The sequence below is a fragment of the Rhineura floridana genome, chromosome 18, assembly GCF_030035675.1.
Source record: "Rhineura floridana isolate rRhiFlo1 chromosome 18, rRhiFlo1.hap2, whole genome shotgun sequence".
NCBI classification, from domain to species: Eukaryota; Metazoa; Chordata; class Lepidosauria; order Squamata; family Rhineuridae; genus Rhineura; species Rhineura floridana.
Window position 1 is genome coordinate 4,852,241 of NC_084497.1, and position 26,349 is coordinate 4,878,589.

At 47.0% G+C, this 26,349-nt stretch overlaps 2 protein-coding genes across 2 annotated transcripts in view; both read left to right on the plus strand.

The window, feature by feature from the left end:
• LOC133372632 (calcium/calmodulin-dependent protein kinase type IV-like) overlaps positions 1-26,349 on the plus strand; it is a 265,900-nt gene that overhangs the window by 220,709 nt on the left and 18,842 nt on the right. Inside the window, exons 6-7 of the mRNA XM_061601509.1 lie at positions 24,643-24,721; positions 26,231-26,293. Coding sequence (XP_061457493.1) covers positions 24,643-24,721; positions 26,231-26,293 — 142 coding nt within the window. The remainder of the gene's footprint in view (positions 1-24,642; positions 24,722-26,230; positions 26,294-26,349) is intronic.
• Positions 8,967-9,809, plus strand: LOC133372746 (prohibitin 1-like). Its single transcript, XM_061601807.1, has one exon. It carries the CDS (start codon positions 8,967-8,969, stop codon positions 9,807-9,809), a length of 843 nt encoding a protein of 280 aa, XP_061457791.1.

A 26,349-nucleotide genomic window follows, 5' to 3' on the forward strand; every position in this document is an offset into this window, starting at 1 on the left:
AGATGTCCAGTTTTCTTTCTTTTCTTTTTTTAAAAAAGCAAGTCTCTAGTCCCTTTTAATGGTGGAGATGTAAATGAAAATATGCAGAGAGGATTCTACCCAGTTGCTCACCGAGTGGGTCTACTGTGAGTATGGCCTAGGTGGAAAACACCTAAGGCTACAAAGATCTGCCCATTTCTGCAGGGGAGTGGGAAACTGAAGGTGAGGAGGCATGAAATGGAGTGCCTTGGCAAAGGGCATGGCTGGCTGAACCACGTCATTCCACAGTGCAATATTTTGTGGCAAGCCCAACTTGTCTGTTGTTGTTGTGCTGTGACACCTGCAGTCCAGAAACGGGTTTACCTCCCCACTGAAAATCAAGCCTCCGTTTCACATTCTCCCTTCTCATTCTGTTAAACAATCAATCCCTCTTTCCCAGAGAACTCTGGGAACTGTGCAGGGAGTAGAGGGGTCTCCTAATAAGTCTCAGCACCCTCAACAAACTACAGTTCCCAGGATTCTTTGCGGGAAGCCTGGACTGTGTAAAGTGGTATGCTACTCCTTGAAATCTTTAGTGCAGTGGAGCTCTTAGCCTCAGTCACACAAGATCTACGCTCCGTTCTCTCGTTCAGAGGTGGGGAACCTTTTTCAGCCAAATCCTCCTCCCCCCCAAGGTTCTTTGGAGTTTTAGGCAGGGACATTCCCAGCTGTACCTGGAGATGCTGAGATTTGAGCCTGGGATCTCTATACCAGGGATGGAAAGATTCAGTGTCTCAGTTTTTCAATCCTGAATTCAGTTCTCAACATTTCTGCAGCAATTTGCAATTTTCTTTAAAAAAAATCCTCATGAAAATTCTCCAGCATTTTAGCGTGACTTTCTCCTGACCAAAGTCATTTTTGAAGGCCGTTTTGACTCATGTACGCCTCTTTGCACGCCACTTCTCATCACGTGATGCCTCTCTGTGTGCTATTTTCACTCCTAGGTCCATTTTCCTGCACACTCTCCCCCTAACAGATGCATTTTTTAAAACCTTGTTTGGTTGGCAAACTACACTGCAAAAACTCAAATAAGTGCAAATTCGAAGGATGGCCGCATTTCTGTTCTTGTGCCATTTTGGGAAGTGTGGATTGGGTAGTTTAATGAAATAAATAAATAAATTCGGCTTGAAATGCAAACTGGACTGAAATTTTCACCCATCCATACCCTATCCTACTGAGCTATACGGACTTTCCCTTTGTGTTGGAGAAAGGACAAGGCTGAAGAGCTGTGGCCTTGTCTCTGCCGTGCGTGACGACAAAACAGTGGGGTGTGACCCCTCTTGCTTCTCCAAGGCACCGTCAACATGTTGTCAGGCAGGCAGCCTCTTGGCCTTCGCGCCGCAGACAATGCCCCCGCTGTACCCTTTACACAAGAGGTGCATGTCCTCTTCCGGCCTAACGGTGCCAAAAGATTGGCAGGGTACAAGGCCGTTTCCCAGCCGGATGTGCACTCTTCGCTCCTGGCAGCAGGCGTAAAATGTCAATTCCCATTTGCGCCTGTCAAACCGCGGGTAAAGCCCCAGAGGTAGGGGGTGGGTGGAGAAAGGAACGACCAGAGGGGGGGGCGCTGCGTCCATGCACAGACAGCAGGGAGGCCACCAAACCAACCGCCATTTCCAGAGTGGGCTACCACTTCCCCAAATGCGGTGGCAAGCTCAGGGGCTGAACCTTGCAAATTAATTCCTCCCCCCCCCAAAAAAAAGCCGAAGAAGTTTGGAATTTTTAAAAAACGATGTGTTTTATTTATTTATTCAAAGTCTTTCCGAGGAGGGATAAAAATTCTCCTTCCCCTCATCTTCTCGCCTTGTCAGCGCGGTGTCTGCTGCCACTCAACACTCCCCCCTTTCCCGAATTCTCCGTCAAGTTGTCATAGCGAGACGGGGCGGGGGAGGGAGGGATTATGCTAACGCGGTGTCCAGAATCGATTCAAGTGGAACGCTTGTTTGACTAGCGGAACCGCCGGTCTGAGCGAGGAGCGTCGAGTCCCTGGACTTTCCCACCTTCCCGAAACAATTCCGCATTGTTTTGGTTCCAGGCTCTGAATGACAGAGCTTTGAGGCTCTGCGAAGCTACTTTGAATTTCTAAGGTCCTCTGAGGAAGCTCCCATGGACTCATACTTGTGTTGTCTTTTCTACGGCCCCTTCGCCCCCTTCCATTTCTCCTAATTCCAAGCCTTTCAATGCCTAAAATACTTCCCCTCCCCTTTCGGCAGCAATTTTTTTAAAAAAGCAACCGTCGTGAAAAATCTCTAGCATCTGAATGTGAATTTCTCCTAAGAAACCCATTTATGTACGCAGTTTTTAACTCACGTACACATTTTTGCCAGCCGTTCCTTGTCCTATAACGCCTTTCTGTATGCGGCTTTCACTCAGATATATCCATTTTTATTATTTATTTATTGTACTTATATACCGCCCCATAGCCACAGCTCTCTGGGCGGTTTACTGTAACGAAAAACATTAAAAACAAATATACAAATTTAAGAAACACGTCTTTTAAAAACAATTGAAAACACAATTGAAAAATTGAAAACAATTTAAAACACACTTTCCCCTAACGCGTGCATCTTTGGAACACTTGTTTGGTGGGCAAACTGCATTGCAAAATTCAAAAAAGTGCCATCTCGAAGGGATGCTGTGTTTCAGTTGTCGTAGCTTTGGGAAAGTGCAGATTTTGATAGATTCAGCTTGAAATGCAAACTGACTTGAGTTTCTCACCCATCCCTAATGTTAGGACAGTTAACTCACCTCCCACCCACCCACACAGACTTCTTTTTTTTTATCAAGTGCTGCTGCTATTTTGCATTGTTCCTTCCATATTTTAAAACTGAGGGTCACAAAAATGAGATCTGGGGAGGAATACTTGTGAGGAACACCTGAATAAGCCAGAGAGGAGAAATAGACACACACCCCGGGTGTGATTTGGGGATGGTCTTCCACAGTTCAAAGGACTAAGTCCTTGCTTCACTAAGATGAGGTTGGCTGGGGCAAGGCCTTCCTCTCTTTTTCTGGGAAAGGATGATGATGATGATGATACATTTATATCCCACCTTTCCTCCCAGGAGCTCAAGGTGCTGTACAAACATGGTTTCCCCCCCCCTTCCGATTTCATCCTCACAACAACCCTATGAGGTAGGTTAAGTCATCTGCTAGCCCCCAGTGAGAGCTTCATGGCCAAGTGGGGATTTGAACCCTGGTCTCCCAGATCCAGTTGGGCACTCTGACCGATACCTACCTCAGGGTGAAGGGCAGAGGAGAAACCTTATAAATAAAATGTTTAAAAACAAAATCTGTGTAAGGAGAGGTTTATAAACATAAGGCAGCTAGATCAGGCCAAAGTGGGCCTGTCCAGCATCCTGTCCGCACAGTGGCTGACCAGGTGCCCATTATGGGAAGCCCACAAGCAGGACCTGAGCACAAGAGCAACTCTCCCCTTCTGCAGTTTCCAGCAAGTGGGATTCAAAAGCGTACGGCCACCAACTGCAGAGGCAGAGCATAGCCATCCTGGCTAGTAGCCGGTCAACAAATACATTTGGGAAGGGCCATAGCTCAGGGTAGACAACCTGCTTTACATGCCTGTTGTCACAGTGGCCGGCCAGATGCCCATTATGGGAAGCCCACAAGCAAGGCATGAATGTGTGCACCTTGGGCACCGCTTGTCAAAAAGGCATGGTACATGATACAAATTTAACAAATAAACACGCAACAAACAGCATCAGGTGCCAGTTCGGCTCGATCCCCTCACAACTATTCTTAACTTTAGACAAGCAAAGAGAAGATCCAAGTGCCAGTTTCCACCTTATGAACACCTGGCTTTTAAAAGCCCCAAAGGGTTTTGCCTTTTCTTCAAGGGAGCTGCCCCAGACCCCCTGATCATTTTGGCTCCAGCCAGAGATGAATGCTAAAGTCAGGATCATTCAGACCATGGTATTTCCGATTTCTGTGTATGGATGTGAAAGTTGGACAGTGAAAAAAGCGGATAAGAGGAAAATCAACTCATATGAAATGTGGTGTTGGAGAAGAGCTTTGCGCATACCATGGACTGCGAAAAGGACAAATAATTGGGTGGTAGAACAAATTAAACCAGAATTATCTCTAGAAGCTAAAATGATGAAACTGAGGTTATCATACTTTGGACCCATAATGAGAAGACATGATTCATTAGAAAAGATAATAATGCTGGGAAAAACAGAAGGAAGTAGAAAAAGAGGAAGGCCAAACAAGAGATGGATTGACTCCATAAAGGAAGCCACAGACCTGAACTTACAAGATCTGAACAGGGTGGTTCATGACAGATGCTCTTGGAGGTCGCTGATTCATAGGGTCGCCATAAGTCGTAGTCGACTTGGAGGCACATAACAACAACAACAACAGAGATGAGAGAGAAATTCTATTCAGTTTGCATTCAAATATGAATCTACCTAAATTGCACTTTCCGAAAGAAGATGCAGACAGTGGTGTAGCTGTCGAGGGCCTCTGGGGGTCTTAGACGCCTTACCTTTCGGGGAGCAGGGTCCCTATGTCTCCAGCACCCTATGAGCCAATCAATATGGAAAGAGTGTGTTAACCACTGAGAAGAGTCTTCTAATATGCTTCCTTGTCCTTTCCTGCTGATTGGAGCCAATCAGAGTAAAAGGAAGAGAGTCATCTACTGAGAAGACTCTTTTCAGTAGCTAACACTCTTCTATTTTGTGCTCCTTGGCTCCTAGGGACATCTGTTGTTGTGGGAGGAGCCATTAATAAGGATCTCATTCTCAACCCAGCAGCAAAAAAAGAGGGAAGGGCATGGCTGTGACTCTCATGAAGGGACCCTGCACTTCTGAATTTGCCACTACACTACTGGACATGCAGACCGAAGCGCAGCTGTCCTTTGGAATTTGCACTTCTCTGACTTTGGCAATGCAGGTCTCCTACCAAACAGTGAAAAATGCATATATTCAGGGGATGCGTGTATAAAAATGAATGCATTTGTGAAAGCAACATACCAAAAAAAGGCATTCTGTTACGGGAAATCGCTTGTGAAAATGTCCACGATGGTCAAAGCTGCGTGTAAGCAGGTGCTTATTAGGAGAAATTCGCGCCAAAATGCTGGTGAATTTTCATGAGGATTTTTTTTAAGAAAAAACAACCCACACACACAGATTGCTGTGGAAATGTGGAGAACTGAATTTATAATAATGAGAAATTGACCGAACAGAAATGGACACATCTGTCCATCCCTCTACTCAGAGTAGATCCACTGAAATGAATGGGTCTGCTTGGAGTAGGGCCAGCGTTGGATACAAGCCCTGCCTTTTCATCTTTTCTCAGTCGTGTAATGTCTGTCTGCAGCGTTGAGAAATGCACCCGCGCCGTCGATTTGTACAAGCCACAATGCTGCCAGCTGTTCTATCTTTCACTCCTGTCCCTAATAATCCCTAACATGGAATTTTGCTTCTTGTTTCTTTCCTCCGACGCTGATGCACACTGAGCTGACATTTTGATAAAACTATCCACCGCGACCCCGAGATCTCTTTCCTGGGTAGGAAACAACAGCCAGCATAAATACTCTGGTGCCAGGGGGACAGGAGTCTCCCTTTAATCTCCCAGACAGAAAAATATTTTTAAAAGCACAGTACTGTCTCCCGCTCTCCAGAAGACCGCCTTCCTCTCTCTGTCGTCTTTCCTGCAAATATAGAGCTTATAAATATATGAATTTATCAGCGGAGAAAAACCCATTCTTTTCCCTCTAGCAAAATGCTAACGAGGGCCCTTTGCAGACGCAGCTGACAGTTCCAAAGTGCGTCTCAGTCACACGTGAGACAACTCACTTCTAGGGGGAATGGGAGAGGGAAAGTCAGGGGAGAGAGGACGCCAGGCAGGGAAACGGAAGCAGGGAGAGGGAGTGTGGTGTAGTGGTTAAAGCAACGGTAGCCTTAGGCTAGCCTTGCTCAACCTGGTGTACTCATCAGCCCCATAGCTGTTTTGGATTACAATTCCCATCAGCCCTAGCCAACAGGGCTGTTTTGGACTCAGTGCGCGCAACATGGACTCTTTAGCCACTTCACCACTAAGGATGGGTGAAATATGTCCATTTCCCTCAGTTTCCCATTTTCCCAGTCTTAGGTTTGGCTCTCCAAATTTCCACATCAGTTTGCAGATTTTTTTTTTAAGTCCTCATGAAAACACATGAGAACGCTAGTGCATGTTTCTCCCGAGATGCACACCTTTTTCTCTGCAACTTTCCCTCCTCATAGCCACAGTTTTGCACAGTAACGTTCCCTAATATGCGGTTTTCACTAATATGTGTATTTATATGGACACTTGACCCCTAGCATATGCCTTTTTCTACGCTTTGATTGGCTGGAGATTGCGTTGCAAACTTTGGAGAGGTGCAAAATTTCGAAGGATGGCTGCGTTGGTTCATGTATTGGCAAATGAGGAAAGTTTGCCTTTAAATACAAACTGAATTGAATTTCTGTTCCATCCTACTCACAATACCCATCCTGTCATTCTGTTCAAAACAGACTTTAGGACAACTTCCATTTGGGTTTTTTCCCCCCGGCGTGTCTATTAATATGCGAACGCTCTCATTTTTAGTGTTATTTTTAATGTTTCTGAGAAGGTAGTTTTGACAACAAACTGACTGGTGTTTCAGCTCTCCACACTGATGGCCACTATGTTTAAAATCCCACAATGCCCATGGAATGATGCTACTTCACTATCCACTGTCATTTCACCCTTTTTGTATCGACATACCTCATCCTCCTCAAAATTCATCCCATCCTCCTGAAAAGTGGCTAACGCATCCTTTAGTGGCCACCAAATCAGGCCCACAAAAATGGAAGGGGCCATTTTGCTTTGGGTCAACAACAACCCGTGACAGTGAATGTGTTCAGGCTTTGGAAGGCCCCAGAGGAATGCAGGCCCCGAATCCCCTTGCTGTCACTGACAAAGCAGAAGATGGCCTTAGTTAGCATTTTGCTCCAGGTTAAAAGAATGAGTTTTGTCTGCTGATAAATTCATATATTAGGCTGCATTGCATTTTCCAGACAGCATGATAGACTTCAAGGTCCGCTGTTAGAAAAAAGAAGGATATGAAGGGGGGCAGAGAGAGAAAGAGAAAGCGAAGGTTTCTAAATCCTTTTAATTTTCTTCCCTTTTTTTATTTCTGCAAGGAAGATGGCGGTGCAGAAATTCAAGATGCACGCTTTATCGGGTTTTTTTTAAAATGAACAAAAGAAAGAATGGGGAAAGGTCCCCCCCTCCACTAATGTAAAATACTCCCAGGAAGTCAATTTCATTCCCACTTACAGTGGATTTTATTCCGGCTTTTAATGAGGGAACAAAATAATGCATTGTTTTCCTCTTTTCAAGATGGAAAGGCAACGCGCTGAGGGCTAAGCCTCTCCATTCGAAAGGGCAATTCCTTAGTCCCAGAGAATTGGAATGGAGAAAGGCAGAAAATGAATGTTGGACAAGAGGACGGATTTCCTTAAGAATATAACAACAGAATGTCAGAAGAGCCCTGCAATGGCGGGGTCAGGCCAAAGGAGCCCATCATAGGCCAGCGCCCTGTTCTCACAGTGGCCATCCAAATGCCCCAAAAGGGAAGCCCTCAAAACAGGTCCTGAGTGCAAGAGCAAATCTCCCCTCCTGCAGTTTCCAGCAACTGGGATTCAGAAGCATCCTGCCTCTGACTGTGGAGAGAGAAGACAGCCATGGTGGCTAAGTAGCCACTGATAAGCCTTATCCTCCATGAGTTTGTCTAATCCTTTTTAAAGTCGGCCAAGTTGGTGGCCCATCTCTGCTTTCTGCGGGAACGATGTCCGTAGTTTAACTATGCGGCATGTGTAGAAGCCCTTTCCTTCATGTGTCCTGAATCTTCCAACCTCAAAATTGGTGGCCATCCCTACATCTCCTGGGAGCAAATTCCATAGTATTTGTTTGTTTGTTTAATATCAAGTATTTATTTATTTATTTATTTGATTCATATCCCGCCCTTCCTCCTAGTAGGAGCCCAGGGTGGCGAACGAAAGCACTAACACCTTAAAACATCATAAAAACAGACTTCAAAATATATTAAAACACTACCATTAAAAACATTTCAAAACAAAACATCTTTTTTAAAAAAAATTAAAGCTTTATGTGCTGAATCTGCCAACATTCACCTTCATTGGATGGCCCCCATTTCTAGTCTTTAGAGGGAGAGACACTATCCACTTTTCCCACACCATCAGTCATCTTACACATCTCAGTCATGCCTTTTCTGTAGACTAAAAAGCCCTATGTATTTTATCCTTTCCTCACAAGGTTACATTTCTTGCTCCGGGGCTGGTGGATACAAGGGGTTGCGGCTAGAGAATCACCCTCCACCAAATTTCTACAGTCAAGTGACCCCATGGATCTGGTACCTTCCACAGATTCATGTGGTCTCCCACAGAAAATTCATGTGGTATAGAACACTAAGAAAAACCTTGCAGTATTTCACAAAGAATCACAGGAAGGTTCTTTCTTCAGGTGTCTAAGATCTTGGCACTTGAGAGGCGGAATCTGGTGATGTCACAAAGCAGGGCTCAGTGATGTCACAAGGTAGTGACATCCCAAGGTGGCATCAGGAGGTGGGCCCTGGTGGTGTCACAGGTTTGCCCACTCCTGAAGGTCAAAAAAAGAAACAAATCATCCTGGTACATGGGTTCAAGATTTGGTGCTGTAACTCCCTCCAAATATGAGCTGAGGATTATACTACTGTTGCCTGCTCATTTCCCGCTGAGACTGGAAGAATTACAGATCGCATCAGGCATTGCGGCATATAGGCGACACCAAGCTCCTGAGTGGTTTGGGTGCAAATATTGTGCATGAACATCAAAAGACTGGAGGGCTTGTCTGGACGGTCATGTGGAGACCACCAGTTCACCGGGCGCTGTGACTGTCTTGGAAATGCAGGAGCAGGATTTATGAGGAACCCGATGGCTGCCAAGATTTTTGAGACCATCGGCAGACTCGGCCTGGGACTGGCCGTCGTTGGCGGAGTAGTCAACTCTGTTCTTTACACCATGGATGCAGGTCACAGAGCTGTCATCTTTGACCGATTCCAGGGCGTTCAGGACAACGTGGTTGGAGAAGGGAGCCATTTTCTCATCCCCTGGGTGCAGAAGCCTGTTATCTTCGATTGCCGCTCTCACCCATGCAACATCCCAGTTGTTACTGGGAGCAAAGACCTACAGAACGTCGACATTGCCCTGCGGATTTTGTTCAGACCAGTGGTGGCACAGCTTCCCCAGATCTATACCACAGTTGGGGAGGACTACAACGAGAGGGTGCCTCCTTCCATCACGACCGAGATCCTCAAATCAGTAGTGGCCCGTTTTGATGCTGGCGAACTGATCACTCAGAGGGAGTTGGTTTCCAGGCAGGTCAACAAAGTGCTGGCGGAAAGGGCGGCCTCGTTTGGCCTCATCTTGGACGACGTTTCCTTGACGCACCTGACGTTCGGGAAGGAGTTCCTTGAGGCTGTAGAAATGAAACAAGTGGCCCAGCAGGAAGCAGAGAGGGCCAGGTTCACCGTCGAAAAGGCAGAGCAGGAAAAGGCAGCAGCTATCATCTCTGCCGAGGGGGACGCAAAGGTGGCTGAGCTTGTCGCCAACTCGCTGGCTTCGGCAGGCGATGGCCTCATTGAACTGCGCAAACTGGAGGCGGCTGAAGACATCGCTTACCAGCTCGCGTGGTCCCACAACATCGCCTACCTACCACCGGGACAACCCACACGGCCCCATCCAGCCCAACGAGCGACACCCACATCCCCAACATAGCACACTTTGCCACAAGTTATCTGCTGAGGTTTCCCAGTTTGGGGGGCATGTTGGAAACGCAAGAAATTGGAATTAAAAAGGATAGGAAATCCCTTCACTTCCCTCTGCAGCATGTTTGTTCTAGCAGATCGAAACTCAAAAGATCTGAAAAGGGTATTCTCCCCTGGGAGCCCTCCTTACAGAGACCAGGCTGCACCTAGAGAAAGGGGGTCACGTATAGGCAAACTTGCCTGATTTGTACTTCCCGAAGCAATCCATGCCACAAAATGCAGCCCTCCTGCAAAATTCACATCTCTATGAATTTTTGCTATGCAGTTTGCCAGCCAAGTCTGGCATACAAAAAATGCATCCACACTTGGGTAAAGGGTGCGTAAAAACACCTAGTGAAATTAACATGCATTGTATTTGGGGAAATGGCTTGCAAAATGTGGATATGAGGCCAATTTGCGTGCAAAAAAAGTCAATGTTAGGGGAAATTTGCATTAAACCGCTGATGGATTTTCATAAGAAATTTTTTTAAAGGAAAATCACAAACCAATGTAGAAATATGAAGAACTGAACTTAGCCTGGGGAAATGACAAAGACCTTTCTGTTTCAGCAGGCATTTTCTCTGTTTTTATGCTGAATTTTAATTGGACTGGCTCTAAGTCCTACTTGGAGTAGACCCATTGAAACTAATAGGGGTGATGACTTAAGCCTCCTCATTTTGACCTGTCTACTCTGAGGAGGGTTTGCCTGGATACAAGCCATTGACTGATACCCGCTGTATCTTATTATACGCCGCGTAGAAGCTTCGGTGATGAGGTGGCATATAAATAGCTGAGATCCATCCATCCGTCGATATGAGCTCTTGCATCTTATGGTGATGAGAACTGAGCTGTGGAGGTGGAGGACAGGAGGGGCGCTTCTCCAAAAGGAAGCACAAAGCCAGGTCCCTACGGTTGGTGCAAAGCATTCTTGTCATAAAACAAAACAGAAAGCATCTAAGAATATCTGAGTCAACGGCAGACTTCCTTGATGTTGCCCGGCTGCTGTTGACTCCTTTCAAACAGATTGGTGGCTTTTCTTTTCGTACATAGTGAGGCAACCTGAAAAACTGAATACATTGACTATCTCACGTCCTTCTGGTGTCCCTGTGTACGTTCCTGAGATTTGGGGAGGTGGAGGGAGGGGCAGGGAATTGTTTGGTTTGCAGCCAGGCTAGTGAAGCTGCAGGGGATAGAGAGAGAGATGGCTGTCCAAGAATAATGATTATTTATCACCATGTCACCTTCAACATCCACCAAGCTTGCTGTTGTATCCACAGAAAATAAATAAATATGTTTAAACAAAGCTGGGCTGGTTTGCAAACAAGAAAAAAAAATCCCCCCCCCCATCGCCATCCTATCTCTGTGGTTGTTTTGTTTTTTGGAAGGAACTGTTATCTTTAAGGATAGGTGAGAAATTCGATTGAGTTCGAAACTTCCTAAGATGCTATGGGAATATGAGAACCAAAAGCACAGCCATGCTTCGAAATTCATACTTTTTCTGAATTTGGCAATGAAGTTCTCCAAACAATGCTTACAGGAATGCATATACTGTTTAATTAAAATTAATATCTTGGTGAAAACAACATTGAAATAAGAATTATATTAGGAGAAACTGCTTGCATAATGTGGACAGTGCTCAAAACTGCATGCAAAGATAGGAAAACCGTCGTTCTAAAATCCCAAAGAATTTTCATGAGGATTTAAAGTAAAAACCCACAAATTGATGCAGATATGTGGAGAAGTGAAATTCCGAGTGGAAAACCGAGAAAGTGAGAGAACCGAAATGGACAGATCCTTCCATCCCTGCTCTGGAGCCACAGAGAAGGAGTCTGCTCCGTCTTCCGCATGATGGCCCTTCAAATATTCAAAAACAAGTGATCACCTGTCTCCCCTAAGTCTAAATATCTTCATTTCTTCCAGCTGTTCCTCACAGGCTTCAGACCCCTTCCCCATCCTGGTCTCCCTCTTCTGGATCTGCTCCAGTATGGTCAACGCGCCATCTCAAAATGTGGTGGCCACCACCAGAATTGGACCCCGAGACTCCCAATGGGGGCCAACCAGTGCAGAATGGAGTGGAGCGACCATGCCTACGGCCCCGTCGCAACTGCGTTTTTGCAGGGTTTTCTCCACCATGTGTGCATTATCTGTAAGGCACAGAAGATGATGCTGAAGGTGCAGAAGATGTAGAAGACAATGATGAAGAAGATGATGAAGCAAAAAAGCCAAAAGAAATGAAAGTTGTTGTATGTCCATTTCCCTTAGATCCGGGGGAGAGTGAAATAACTGGGCCTGTTTAGCCTGGAAAAGAGAAGACTGAGGGGAGATATGATAGCACTCTTCAAGTACATGAAAGGTTGTCACATAGAGGAGGAGGACCAGGATCACTTCTTGATCATCCCAGAGCGCAGGACACGGAATGATGGGCTCAAGTTGCAGGAAGCCAGATTTTGACTGAACATCTGGAAAAACTTCCTACCTGTTGGAGCCATACAACAATGGAACCGATTATCTAGAGAGGTAGTGGGCTCTCCGACACTGGAGGCCTTCAAGAGGCAGCTGGACAGCCATCTGTCGGGAATGCTTTGATTTGGATTCCTGCATTGAGCAGGGGGTTGGACTGGATGGCCTTATAGGCCCCTTCCGACTCTACTATTCTATGATTCTAGGGTGGTTGGATCTTGGAGGAGAGCTCTCGCTTCAGCAAGGAAGCGGCCCACAAGAGCACAGCTACCACTCCACCTGGCTCGGCCTTTTGTGCACTGACTGCCAGCAGCTCCCCAGGGCTTCAGGCAAGGAGTCACTCCCAGCCCTACCTGGAGATCCTGCTGGGGACTGAACTGTACAAAGCAGGTGCGCTAGCATTGAGTCAGTGCTGGAAGACAGGAACCAGAGGTCAGAGCCAGGAGCCAGGTGTCAATGCTGAGAGAGGGAGCCAGGAGCCAGGAGCCAGCCTTGGCAGGGGGAGCCAGTCTGGAGCCAAAGAACCCCCCGCTGACAAGGGGGAGTCTCCAAACGGTGGTTCTGGTGGCTCGCCACAGGAGCCAGCTACACACCAGGTTCTGGGCCCTAGCCCCACCCTGACTCTCAGCTCTATGCCCCAGTTGCATCACTGATGAGTTCAACCACTAGCCTGACTCAAAATGATGGTCATCTTTCTTTTTATGGGCTGCACATCGACCCCCACGTGATAATGAGCCTCCCTGTTTCCCCCTCCCCTTCCATGGCTCGGTGAACACCAGTGGCCGAATGCCACGCTGGTGTCATCTCTGCGCCATATCCCCCTTCTCCAGGGGAGAACGGTGTGTCGAGGGAGCCCGATTCAGGTTCCATCTCGGCAACGAGAGGGGATTTTGCTGTGCTGCAGATGCAAACTTCAGCCCTTTTTGGGGGGAGCCCGTTTGGCAATTTGGGGAGCCAAATGGCGCAACCAGATCCGAGAGTTTGGCCCCCGATGCATGCCACCGGAGGTGGACCCAGGAAAAAAGGGCCTATCCGACTCCTCGCTAACCAGGGGGAAGAAATGGAGCGTGTTATTAAAATCCCATTAGCACACATTTCGCATATTCAATATCCAGATGGCTGTCAGAGGAACCCTTGGCGAGGCACGACCTCATTCGCTGCCCTTGCTGGATCGCTAATTTCCTACCTTGTAAGTACAAGAGAAAAAGCATGTTAGAATTCCTCGCCGGTGCAAGGACATCGCCTGCCTTGTGGGAGCCTGCAAATGGATGATCCCAGCGGCGGAAGAATGTCCTTGCACTGGTGGTGAATTCTAACATCATCTTTAACATGCGGTGACAGAGACAGCGCTCGATGCTCGCGTCTCTTGATGGTCTCCTGAGCACCAGGAGACAAGCAGGCAGGGCCGGATTAAGACCTGCGCCACAGACCCCAAAGTGCCGAGGGCCAAAGGAAAGCCAGGTTAAGACACAAGCAAACTTAAAAACCATTAAGACCAGAGTCTAAAATGCCCGGAGCCTTCCCTAAAAACCAAGGAAGCTGCCTTATAACAAATCAGACCATTGGTCTACCTGTTTCAATGTTGTCTGCACTGGTTGGCAGTAGCTCTCCAGGGTTCTTTTCCCTTGGAGATGTCAGAGATTGACTTTTTGCGTGCAAAGTGGGTGCTCGACCACTGAGCTGTGGCTTTTAGCTTGAAAATAAAGCAAGATTCCAGTCCTCGAGACTGTGAATAGATTGAAAGAGCTGCTTTATTACAATCAGACTATTGGGCCCTCTGCTGTCGACACTAACTGGGAGCGGCTCTGCCAGGTTTCAGACAGGGAAGGTTTCCAATCACCTCAGAAGATTCCGGGAATTGATTAACTGATTGATTTAGGCCATTTCTATAGAGCTTAATATATAAAAGCGTATCCATTTGAGAGACAAGAACATAGGAGGCTGCCTTATACTGAATCAGCCCCAGGGGTCCATCTGGATTAGTATTGCCTACACTGACTGGCAGCAGCTCTCCAGGGTTTCAGGCAAGGGACATTCCCAGCCCTACCTGTAGATGCCGGGGATCGAACCTGGGTCCGTCTGCATTCAAAGTCCATGCTCTATCACTGAGCTATACTCTTTCCCTTTAAAATAAAGCAAGATGCCAGTCCTCATGTTTCTAAAAAAAATGTCTGTTTCAGTAGGAAGCTGCCTTATACCAGGTTAGGCCAGCTAGGGTCCATCCAGATCTAAGCCGATTCTCCCTCCCTTGCCTGCCTTTCTGGCATCCCAACAGGCAATGCATAGACCTGGGAGCAGAAAAGCCCATGCGTTTCAATGGGTAGACCTGGTGGCCAGACAGTCAATGCGTTTCAATGGGTACACCTGGCGGCAGAAAAGCCCATGCGTTTCTATGGGTAGACCTGGGGGCCAGATGGCCCATGCATTTCAATGGGTAGACCGGGCGTACCAACAGCCCATGTATTTCAATGAGAAGTCCTGGGACCTGGACAGCCAATGTATTGCTATGGGTAGACCTGGAGGCTGGACAGCCCATGCGTTGCTATAGGTATACCTGGGGGCTGGACAGTCAATGCGTTTCAGTGGGTAGACCTGGTGGCCAGAATGCCCATGCGTTTCAATGAGTAGACTGGTGGCCGGGATTTCAGATGCCTGGTCTACCTGCTACCTTTGTCAATGGGTAGACCTGGCCTCTGGAATTTTGAATGGCCAGGGATAAAATCCCCACATTAAATGAAAGCAAAAATATGTGCTTTTGTGTTCTTAAGAGGGATGCCTTCTCTTTTGGAGATGGGCAGTAGCTCAGTGGTTAGAGGATCTGCCCTGCATGCAGAAGGCCGCAGGTTCAGTCCCCAATTGCAGCATCCCCAGGTGTGCCTGGGAGAAAGCCCCTGCCAGAAAACCCTAGAGACCTGCTGCCCAGGTCAGTGTGGACAATACTGAGCTAGATGGACTGGATGGCCTGACTATGCATAAGGCAGCTTCCACTGTTCTTGTTTAAAGCAGCCTTTTATTCAGGATCATGAGGACTGGAACCTTAGTGTGTGTGGTTTGTTTAGGGGAAGAGCCACAGCTAAGGGGTAGAGTGTCTCCTTGCAAAAAGTCCCAGATTCAATCCCTAGGGAGCATCTCCAGGTAAGCTGGGAGTGTTCCTAGCCTGAAACCTTGGAGAGCTGCTGCCTGTCAGTGAAGACAATACTGAGCTAGATGGCCTGACTTAATATAAGGAAGTTTCCTCTGTTCTGTATTCCTGTCTTTACCCCCCCAAATTTGATGGTATTTTCATTTTCGCTGTGAGCCATTTTGATTATTATCCAAGCAGAAAAGCTGGCTATCAATAATAAAATGCAACTCAGTGTAATCTGATCAGGAAAACAGGCCACTGTCTCACTTATAAAGAGAGCAACAGCCCCTCCCTGTGGCCATTTCCCACAATAGCAGAGGATGAGATCCTCAGGAGGCCTTGATGCCGGGTGACCCCAGAAATGATCCAGAGTGAGGGCAAAACGTTTTGTGCTAGAATCGACAGCAGGCTATTTCTGATTCCACATGCAAATCTTTTTGAATGTGGTTGCCTTTACTCTACTTAAAGGCTCCCTTTGGGGGAAGGGTGGGCTATAAATTTAACGATGAATTAAATAAATGAATGTGTTTATTGCTTTTACATCCCAACTTTTCTCCAAAGAGCAAAAAATTGTGTATAGAGTCTTCTCCCCCCAACCCACACAGCAACCCTGTGAGGTAGGTGAGGCTAAGAGACGACGATGGGCATCTCAGGTCGCCCAACGAGCTTAAAGGCTGTGTGGAGATTTGAACCCTGGTTTCCTAGTCTGACTCTCTAACCCAGCCTTTCCCAACCAGTGTGCCTCCAGATGTTGTTAGACCACAATTCCCATCTCTCCTGACCATTGGCAATGCTGGCTGAGGCTGATGGGAGTTGTGGTCCAACAACATCTGGAGGCACACTGGTTGGGAAAGGCTGCTCTAACCGCTATGCCACACAGGCAGCCAAAATGATCAAGAGGATGCAGCCGCGTGTGGAAAGGCTTTTTAGTTTAGAGCAAAGGTGAGTCAGAGGCGGCATGATAACAGTGTATAAAATGATGCATGGCACGGAAAAAGTAGACAGAGGAATTTTTTCCCCTCCGTCTATAAAACTAGAACTTGTGGGCATCCAATGAAGCTGAAGATTGAAAGATTCAGGACAGAGCAAACTTATTTATACAGCAGAAGTTAAACTTTGGAATTCGCTCTCACAAGAGGCAGCGGTGACTGCCGACTTAGACACCTTTAGATTAGACAAATTCACAGGGGAGGATAAGGCTATCAATGGCTAGGGATGGGTGAGAATTTCGATTCAGTTCGCATTTCAAGCAGAATTTATCAAATTCGCACTTTCCGAAACAATATGGGAACCGAAACACAGCCATCCTTCGAAATTCGCTTTTATTAGAATTTTGGGATGCAGTTCGCCCACTGAACAACATTTACAAAAATGCATATATTAGGGGAAAGTGTGCATAAAAATGAAGATATGAGTGAAGATAATGTGCAATAAGGCATGAAATGATGAGAAGGCTTGCAAAAATGTGTACCTTTGTCAAAACTGTCTACAAAAATGTGTTTATTTGGAGAAATTCACACTGAACTGGTGGAGAATTTTCATGAGGGCTTTTTTTTTTTAAATCCGCAGATCGCTGTACAAATGGATTTAACACTGGGAAAATGAGCAACGGAGAGAAGTGGAACAAACAGATCTCTCCATCCCTATCAACGGCTACTAGCCATGGTGGCTATACCTCTGAACACCAGTTGCTGAGAATCACAAGTGAGGAGAGCACGGCTGTGCTCAGGTCCTGCTTGTGAGTTTCCCCAAAGAGCCACCTGGTTGGCCACTATGAGAACAAGAAGCTAGGCTAGATTGGGCTTTTCTTAGGCCAGCTTCATGAATGTCCAGTTTCCGTGTTTTTTTTTTAAAGTCTCTAGTCCCTATTAGAGAGCCAGTGTGGTGTATTGGTTAGAGTGTTGGACTGCAACCTGGGAGACCAGGGTTCGAATCCCCACACAGCCCTGAGGCTCCCTGGGTGACCTTGGGCCAGTCACTGCCTCTCAGCCTCAGGGGGAGGCAATGGGAAACCCCCTCTGAATACTGCTTACCATGAAAACCCTATTCATAGGGTCAGTCCATTTCCATTTCAGTCCCTGCTAATTGTGAAAACTAACATAACCAACTTGAATCTGTTAATTTCAATGGGTCTACTCTAAGTAGGAATGGAGGGATATGTCAGTTTCAGTTTTTGCAGCTTCCCATTTCTGCAGCAACGCTTGTTTTTTAAAAAAATCCTCATATAAATTCATAACTATTTTTAGTGAGATTTTCTCCTAATAAACACATTTTTGTATGCAGTTTTCACTGAGGTACACATTTTTGCAAATAATGTCTCCTAATATGATGCATTTGTGTATATTATTTTCACAAATATATCCATTTTTATGCAAATTCCCCCCCCCCAACAGATTGTTTGGTTGGAGACCTGCTTTCCAGAATTTGGATGTGTGAATTTCGAAGGGCGGCTGTCTTTTCGTACTCATATTGTTTCGGAAAGTGCACATTTGATAGATTTGGCTCGATTTGAGAACTGAAATTAATTTCTCCCCCACCCTTAAAAAGGAATCAGGGGGTCCTGGACCCAAACGTTGTGACATCTGAGTGCTGGACAAAGTTGCAGTGAAACACAGGCACCATTAGGTGGCAGGAGTGAGCTGAGCTGGAAAGGCACGCTCTCAAATAGAGGTCACTGAGACGTCGTCTCTCTCGGGCGTGGTCTTGTGCATCCTCTGAGCATCAGCCAGAAGAACAGGAGCAGAGCGCTCCGGAGGGAGATCTGTGCTTTGCAATGTGAAACTTCCCTTGTCGAAGGAAGACTCAGGCTTTTCCTTAGCTTTGGGAAATGGTGACATCTCTATGATGCTGATTTTTCAAATATAAAGAGACATTATAATTATTGGATCAAAGCAAAGAGGGTCGCATCTCCCAACTAGAGCGAGATCTTTCTGGCAGCTGGCAAGATGAGGATCCCCCTGGAGAGATCCTGGATTTAAAGGGACAGAAAGGAACAGAAAGGGGGTTGCGGCCAGAGCGGAGTGCATTCCTTACCGTCGTATATCCTCGCCTAAAATATTTGCAATGGCCTAAAGAGAAGACATCTATGGGAAGGCGGTTTTGGACAGCAGCCCAGGATAGGGGGAGAAACGTGACTCGTCCTACTCTACCGGGCCGTTGTTTTTTTTCAAGGCGAACCCCTAGTGCGTAGAGTAGCAGAAGGGCACTCCAGCACAGACTCCGGCACAAAAGAGAGAGGAGGGAGCAATCCTCACCTTGCCCTCAAGACCAGATCCTTACCCTTGAGGGGCATTTTTAAAAGGCAAACACTCATCCGCCCACCCTTTGGCTGGAAGTAACTGGAAGCCAGGCAGCCAGGGGGGGTCCCTCCACCGTGGGGACAGCAGGCTGAGGACCTGAGCATTGGCACACCTGCCAGGCGGTGGGGGATTTGGGCTTGACATTCTCACCCTTCAAGACACTCCTGGAAATTGGCCATAAGAGAGAAGACCCAGGGGCCAAACACAGACTCTGGAACGGACCTGAGTCTCTGCCCTGAGGATGCCCACTTCAAAGCCTGCAGAAGACGACTACTGGATCCAGGGTTCTCGGAGGGATGCGGTCCTCGAGGATTTCTACCTCATGGGCCCAGAACTTGGCAGGTAAGGCTGGTGATCATTAGTAACAACAGCATACACAACACTTGACAAGAGTATGAGAGGGTGAGTCCCTGCCCCGAGGACCTTACAGTAGAAAACCCAATGGCTGAAAAAAGCAGAGGGGGGGTGGATTGGTAAACGGCACTGGGGTGAGAAAACATGTGTTCATTTCGGGTGTTTACTTTGGGCCAGGACACAGCAATGGGGGGGATCAGCTGCAGGGGCTGCCACGCTTGGGGATATGCTGCTTGCCCTCCAGTGAGCAGTCAGTTTTCATTAGTTTAAAAAGTGAGATTTCTACTCGTGGAAAGATAATAAGGAATATTAGGATGCAGGCTGGATTGCTTATGTGTGTGTGGGGGCAAATGTTTGGCTAGGATTTGGGGGGCAGAGGTCCAGGCTGTCCTCATCTCCCTACTCGGCAGATGCCCCCCCAAACACAGCAGATCTGGCTTGCCACATTTGGACATTAGCGAACTCCCGCTGTCCAAAGAGGAAGCAGGACAGTCGAGTCCAGAGCCTAATATTGTGTAATTGCCCCGCCAAGCATTTTCAAGCCTTGCTCAGCCTTGGGGCTGCATTCCCTTCGAGACAAGCTCCCAAGGGCTGTGTGCCCACAGTAGGCAAGAGCCAGGCAGAAGGAAGCATAAGAAATGTGAAATTTACCGTTGTTGGATACTTTCATTATTATTTTTTTACTAAGGATGGGGGGATAAATTCAACTCGGGTCACTTTTACAGCCGAGCCTGACCTAATTCACACTTTCTGAATCAATGCGCAAAGCAAAGCCCAGGAGATCCGAATTTTCCAGTGCAGGTTTGCTTTTTCCTGGGGCATCCAAACGTGGCTTTCTGCAGACTCGTTGTCCACGATGCGTTAGTGGGAGACGTACATGCTTTGATGTTGCCGTGCGCTGCCCTGATTTTTTGCGAGAGGGTGGTATACAAATTCTTTCTTAAGTGAGTCTATACACTTGATCAACTCATTTCATTGGGTTGTACCCAACCAAGTTGGCAATGGGGAACCTCAGGACCTCCAGTGGTCAAATACGGCCCTCCAGGCCTCTCCGTTTGGCCCTCAGAACTCTCCCCAAGCCATAACCCTCACTGGCTATGCTTTCACACCCTCCTTGAGTGTTTTTGCTTGGCAGCTATGTGCCTTCTGGGGTTGTTTGTTTTCATGCATGCTTTCCCCTAACAGATGCATTTTTGCAAACATTGTTTGTTTGGCGAACAGGATTGCAAAATTCACATAAGTGCGAATTTTGAAGGCTGGCTGTGTTTTGGTTCTCAATATTGGCGGCAGCGTGAATTGTACAGATTTGGCTTGAGCTGCAAACTGAATCGAATTTGTCTCCGTTCCTCGTGCCCTCGCTTGCCTTGATGGAGGACGGATAGAGCACAGTATGTGTGTGTGTTTAGGAAGCTTAGAAACTCGCCTACTGTGCAAAGGTAAAAAATTTGCATGTGTTGCTCCACCTACTTTTGCCTCTGGCTCCTCCCACCCTTGCCCAGAAGGTTGCCTACTGAGACTGGAAAAAGGAGCAATTTCGGGGGAGCGAAATGGACTTGCGCTTTGCGCCAAGGGCCATGTAATGTAACCTTTGCGAAGGATTGATCCTTTCGTGCAACAGGCACCTGTGCTGTGGAACTCCCTGCCCGCTGACATTAGAGAGGCCCCTTGCTGTATTGTTCCAGAAGATAGCCGGATGATTTTCTTGCCTTTCTTTTGGCGACCCTGCCCAGACGTACCAGGCCTTCGACACCTGAGATGTATATTTTTAGGACCCACCTTATTTTCTGTGATGCTGTTTAGGTTGTTTTTAATTATGTGTTTTTAAATTGTTGTAACCTGCCCTGGGACCTTTAGGTGAAGGGTGTTGTTGACGTTGTTGTTAATTAGTTACTAATATTTCTTTAAAAAGTGTTATTGAATTTACCTTTTTTTTAATGGTGATAATATCTCTATATTTGTATTGAACGATGATGGATTCGTGTAGTTTGGTTTTTCATTGGACTATGAATTTTAGTTTTCTTTTCTCTTTTCCTGTTTTCCTTTTTCATCACTTGGAGAGCTATTTTGATCAAGCGATTTGTAAAATAATTTTTTGTCAAAGTCTTCGTTCCTCTGTGTTTTTTGGGCGTGTTTCTCCCGACAGACACATCTTTGTCCGCAATTTTTTCCCCTAATGTGCACGACTTGCCCTAACGTGACACATTTTTGTGTCTTATCTTCATCAAGGTATGCATAATTTGCCCTAATACATTCTACACATTTTCAAAGGATGGCTGTGTTTTGGTTTGCCTGGTGGTTCAGAAAATGCAAATTAGGTGGGTTTGCCTTTAACTGAGAGCTGAATCGATTGTCTCCCTCGCCCCTAGTTGTAGAGCCCCTGCTCCCAGGTTCAGTCACCAGGCATCTCCAGGGAGGACTGGCAGAGACCCCTGTCTGAAACCCCAGAGAGTCACTGCCAGTCAGTGTGGACAAGACTAAGTTGAATGGACTAAGGATCTGACTTGGTATCAGGCAGCTTCCTATGGTCTTATTTAAATCAGTCAGAACCATGAGGACTAGAATTTTGTTTTAGTTTAAAGGAAAATGACATATCTCCGTGGCAAGCAGAAGGCCCCAGGTTCAATCCCTGGTGGCATCTCCAGGTAGGGCTGGGAATGTCCCTTGCCTGAAACCCTAGAGATCTGCTGCCAGTCAGTGCAGACAGTACTGAGCTAGATGTACCAATGGCCTGACTCAGAATAAGTCAACTTCCGAGGTTCCTCTTGAAGTCAGCCTTTTATTTATAATCTTGCTTTAATTTAAAGGAAAATATATCTCAGCGGCAGAGCATCTGCTTGGCATGCAATGTTCAGTCTCCAGATTGGGCAGGAGAAGTCTGCCTGTCTAAAACCCGGCAGTGCCACTGCCAGACAGTGTAGGCAATATACGAGAAGGACCCAGAGTCAGGCTCAGGACAAAGTAACTTCCTATGCATCGGCTCAGATCAGCCCTTTATTCAGAACCAGCAGCCCCTGTTTCTGACATTGCTGTAAGACATTTTAAAAATCAGCATATTTTTGAAAGGTACGGTCCGCCATCTTGATTCAAAATGGCGTCCGATGGTATCCAAACATCGATGAAAACCTTAATCGCAGGAGCCGTTGTGCCATATATGGTTGCGATCACTTAAGAGGCATCCAAATGCACAGCGAACAGGCAAGCCACTTCCCAAAATATATAGTAGATCATGAGGACTAGGACTCTTGCTTTATTTGCTAGGGAAATGGCCACAGTTCAGTAGCCGGTCAGTGCAGGGAACGCTCAGCTAGATGGGCCGATGTTCTAACTCGGCATGGGGGTAACTTCCTCTGTTTCAGCTGAAAATCAGCCCTTTATTCAGAATCGTGGGGACTGAGATCTTCCTTTATTTGCTAGGGGAATGGCCGCAGCTCAATGATAAAGGCACTGCGAGTCAGTGCAGGCAATCCTGAGCTACGTGGGCCAGGGATCTCACTCGGCATAAGGCCTGCACTCCTGCGTCTGTCCGAAATAACGAAATGGTGCGCCTCCACCCACAGTCAAAGAGAGGAGTTTCACACCTTTCATCTGACGTCAAAGCAGGAAGTTCATCAGAGACAGGCGCATGTACATATATACAGGCATGCATGCGTGCGCATACGTGTGTGGGCAGGAGCAGTTGCAAAGGGTCTGGGAAGGAGAGGAGTAAAGCGGGGGGTGCAGCTAATTTTACTTTGCACCTGCTGTTGCTGCTAATGAAGTTTGGTGGAAGAGACGTTGCAGGGAGGCTATTCTTAGCCGGAGGAAGCGTATGCGGTGTGGACACGGTGCCACAATGGAGATGCTGCTGTTTAAATCGCCCGGTTGGGAAGCCGAACTCTTCCAAGTTATTGCCAGCGAGCTGCCGCTCAGATGGGAACCGAGGAAGCTGCCGCAGACTGACTCAGACCCTTGATCCATGTAGCGTAGTGTTGTCTGCACTGACTGGCAGCAGCCCTTCAGGCTTTGGGGCACAGGTCTTTCCCAGCCCTACCTGGAGTTTCCATCGGGGATTAGACCTGGGACCTTTTGCATGCAAGCCAGATGCTCTCCCACTGAGCTATGGGCCTTCCCCTAAAACAAAGCAAGGCTCCAGTCCCCATGGTCCTGAATTCAGGGCTGATTTAAATAGGAAAATAAGGAGATGAGTCAGACCCTTGGCCCATCGAGCTCAGTATCCCCTGCTGGCAGTGGCTTTCCAGAGTTTCAGGTGGCAAGTCTTTTCCCTGTCGTACTTGGAGATTGAACCTGGGACCCTCTGCGCGCAAAGCCAGTGCTGTGCCACTAAAGGATGGTCCTTTCCCTAAAAATAAAGTGAGATCCCAGTCCTCATGATTCTGAATAAAGGGCTGGTTTTAAACAGGGACACAGGGAACTGCTTTTTAGCGAGTCATTGGTCCATCTAGCTCAGTATTGTCTACACTGACTGGCAGCAGCTCTCCAAGGTTTCAGGCAGGGGGGTCTCTCCCAGCAGTACTTAAAGGTTAAAGCTGCTTAAAGGTTTAGCACTCTTTAGCATTGTGAATTTAATTAAAAACTGTTTTACCAGAGCCAGAAACACACGTGAGGTGGGTGGGGTGATGTAAGTCCCTTCTGCTCCTGGGGTGCAGGGATCCCTGACCTCAGGAAAGATGGGTCCCCAGCCTGGCGCCTCCAGCTATTTTGGACCACAACTCCCATCAGCTGTGCTGGCTGGGGCTGATGCCAGCTGGCTGGCGACCAAAACGTCTGCAGTGCACCAGGCTTGGGAAAAGCTAGTCTCTGCTGAAAGCAAGCCTGGCTTCCATCTTGTTACACAGACACACATATCTCATATTACTAGGGACAGGCAAGAATTTCAATGCAGTTCACGTTATCAAACCTGCACTCTCCAAAAGAATATGGGGCTCAAAACACAGCCATCCTTCCAAATTCACACTTGCTCAGACGTTGCGTTGCCAGCCAAGCCACGTTTACAAAAGGGTGCACGTTAGGGAGAAAGTGTGTATTTGAAAAAAAAATATGCAAGTGGAAAGAACAAAAGAAAATTGTTGTATGATGGGGAATGGCTTGCAAAAAACTGTACCTTACTCAAAACAAAATCTGCACTAAAATGCTGGGGGATTTTCATGAGTTTTTTTTTTTTTTTAATATGGCAAACAATGTGGAGAACTGAATTTAAGTTTGGGGAAATGAGAAGCTGAGAGGCCTGAAATGAACAGATCTTTCCAATCCTAATGGTGGTGGTGATGGTGTCCATGTACTACCTCAAGGATCGAGAGCAACATCCCTCTGAATGCCAGTTCCTGGGGATCCCAAGTGTGAAATCTGGGACAGCCTTTGCCAACCTGGTGCTTTGCAGATATTTTGGGCCCCCAACCACGTGACACTGGGGCTGATGGGAGCTGGCATCCAAAACCTCTAGAACCCCCCCAGGCTGGCAGAGGGTGGTCTATGGATCGTTGCTTCTTTTGTTGATTTTTTTCTTAAGGGCTATTTCTCAATTTTGAGCAATGCTGTGTGATCACCTCTCTCTTTTTCTGTTTCTTCAGGGGTGCCACATCAGTGGTGTACAGCTGTGAAGAGAAAGGAACTAAAATTCAGTACGCAGCCAAAATATTGAAGAAGACGGTACGTGCCAACGCCAACTTTCAAGTCCCCTCTTTTTAAAATAAAATGAAATAAACATTAGATAAGGCTGCTTGCTCCTTTACAGGGATCTGCCCCCTAGAGACCAGCATGATGGAGTGTTTAGACCTGGGATAGCCAACACGGTGCCATCCAGACAGTGAAGACTGCTGGCTTTGATGCCAGTGGAGACGTGAATCCACTCTGGGTTGTAGCTTGAAATTACAATGAGCTGTCCAAGGTGCTGGAACCTATTCCCAATATTTGGTTCAGCACTTTGAACAGCCCCTTGAGAGTTTATTTATTTATTAGATTTATGGCCCACTCCTCCTCCCAGTAGGAGCCCAGGGCAGCCTGGGAGCCCCGAGTTAGGCCTGAAATAGGTTCAGCACTGTGAACAGCTCCTAGAAAGTTTGGACGAAGACCTGGGGTGGATTTATTGTCCTGCTGACATCGCAGCCACCAATCTCCACTTCCTTTAAATGTTGTTGGACTCCAGCTCCTGCTGTCCCTCTCCGTTGGCCACGCTGCCTGGGGCTGATGGGAGTTGTAGTTCAACAACGTCTAGACCTGCCCTTGGGTTGGTGTGTGGCGTTCTAGGACCAGGGAGAGCCAGGTTTAGATCCTCGCTCAGCTATGAAGGCCACCGAGCGGCCTCAGGCCAGTCACTCTCTTTTCACCTAAGCCTCCTTGCAAGGTTGTTGTGGGGATAAAACACGAGGGGACACTAATATAATAAATAAATGCATACTTCAGCAGACTGTTTCCACTGCCAGTTTTCACTTTCCAACACAATATACAAACTGAACCACAGCCGTCCTTTGATATGTGCCCTTCTCTGAATTTTTGCAGGGCAGTTTTCCAGCCAAGGGAATGCACACACTGTGCTAAAGGGATGCAAATATAGGTGAAAATGACATACAAAAGTGTGTTCTATTAGGGGGAATTGCTTGCAAAAAGGTGTAGGTTAGGAACAATGCATCCAAGCATGTAGATTAGGAGAAATTTGCACTAAATTGCTGGTAGATTTTCATGAGGACTTTTATTTTCTTGATGTGGAACTGATCGGGAAAATAAGAAATGAAGAGAAACCGAAATGGACAGATTTGCCCATCCCCACCATTAATAGGTGCTCCTTGTGGTTCTGCTTACAATCAGCAGGCGAGGCCTTGCTGGTGGTGCCCCCACCGGTGGCTGTCCGGTTGGCATTGATCTGTGACAGGGCGTTTTCAGCGGTGGCTTCCTGTTTGTGGAATGCCCTCCCTGGTGAGGTGCTTCTGTCTCCAACGTTATCGACTCTTAGGAGGAATTTGCAAACCTTCCTCTTGACTCTGACGTTGGGCGGCTGCAGGAGACTCTTCCTGGCAACCCAGAGATCACCAAACAAAAGCATGTTTTTATGTGCAGCTGTTTTTGGAACGTATTAACAATAACACTTTTGAGAATGTCTGGAATTGTTCTGAGAATTTTTTAAAAGTTGTTAAATTGTTTTGCTTTGTCCCTCCTTTTCAGATCGACAAGAAGATAATCAGAACCGAAATTGGCGTTTTGCTGAGGCTCTCACATCCAAACATTGTAAGTTGAGAGGGGCCTGTGTTGAGGGTGCAAAAGAGCCCTTTGCACGTGGCTCG

Excerpts from the sequence above, each read along its gene's own strand:
- LOC133372746 (XM_061601807.1), top strand. The coding sequence starts at position 8,967 with ATGGCTGCCAAGATTTTTGAGACCATCGGCAGACTCGGCCTGGGACTG.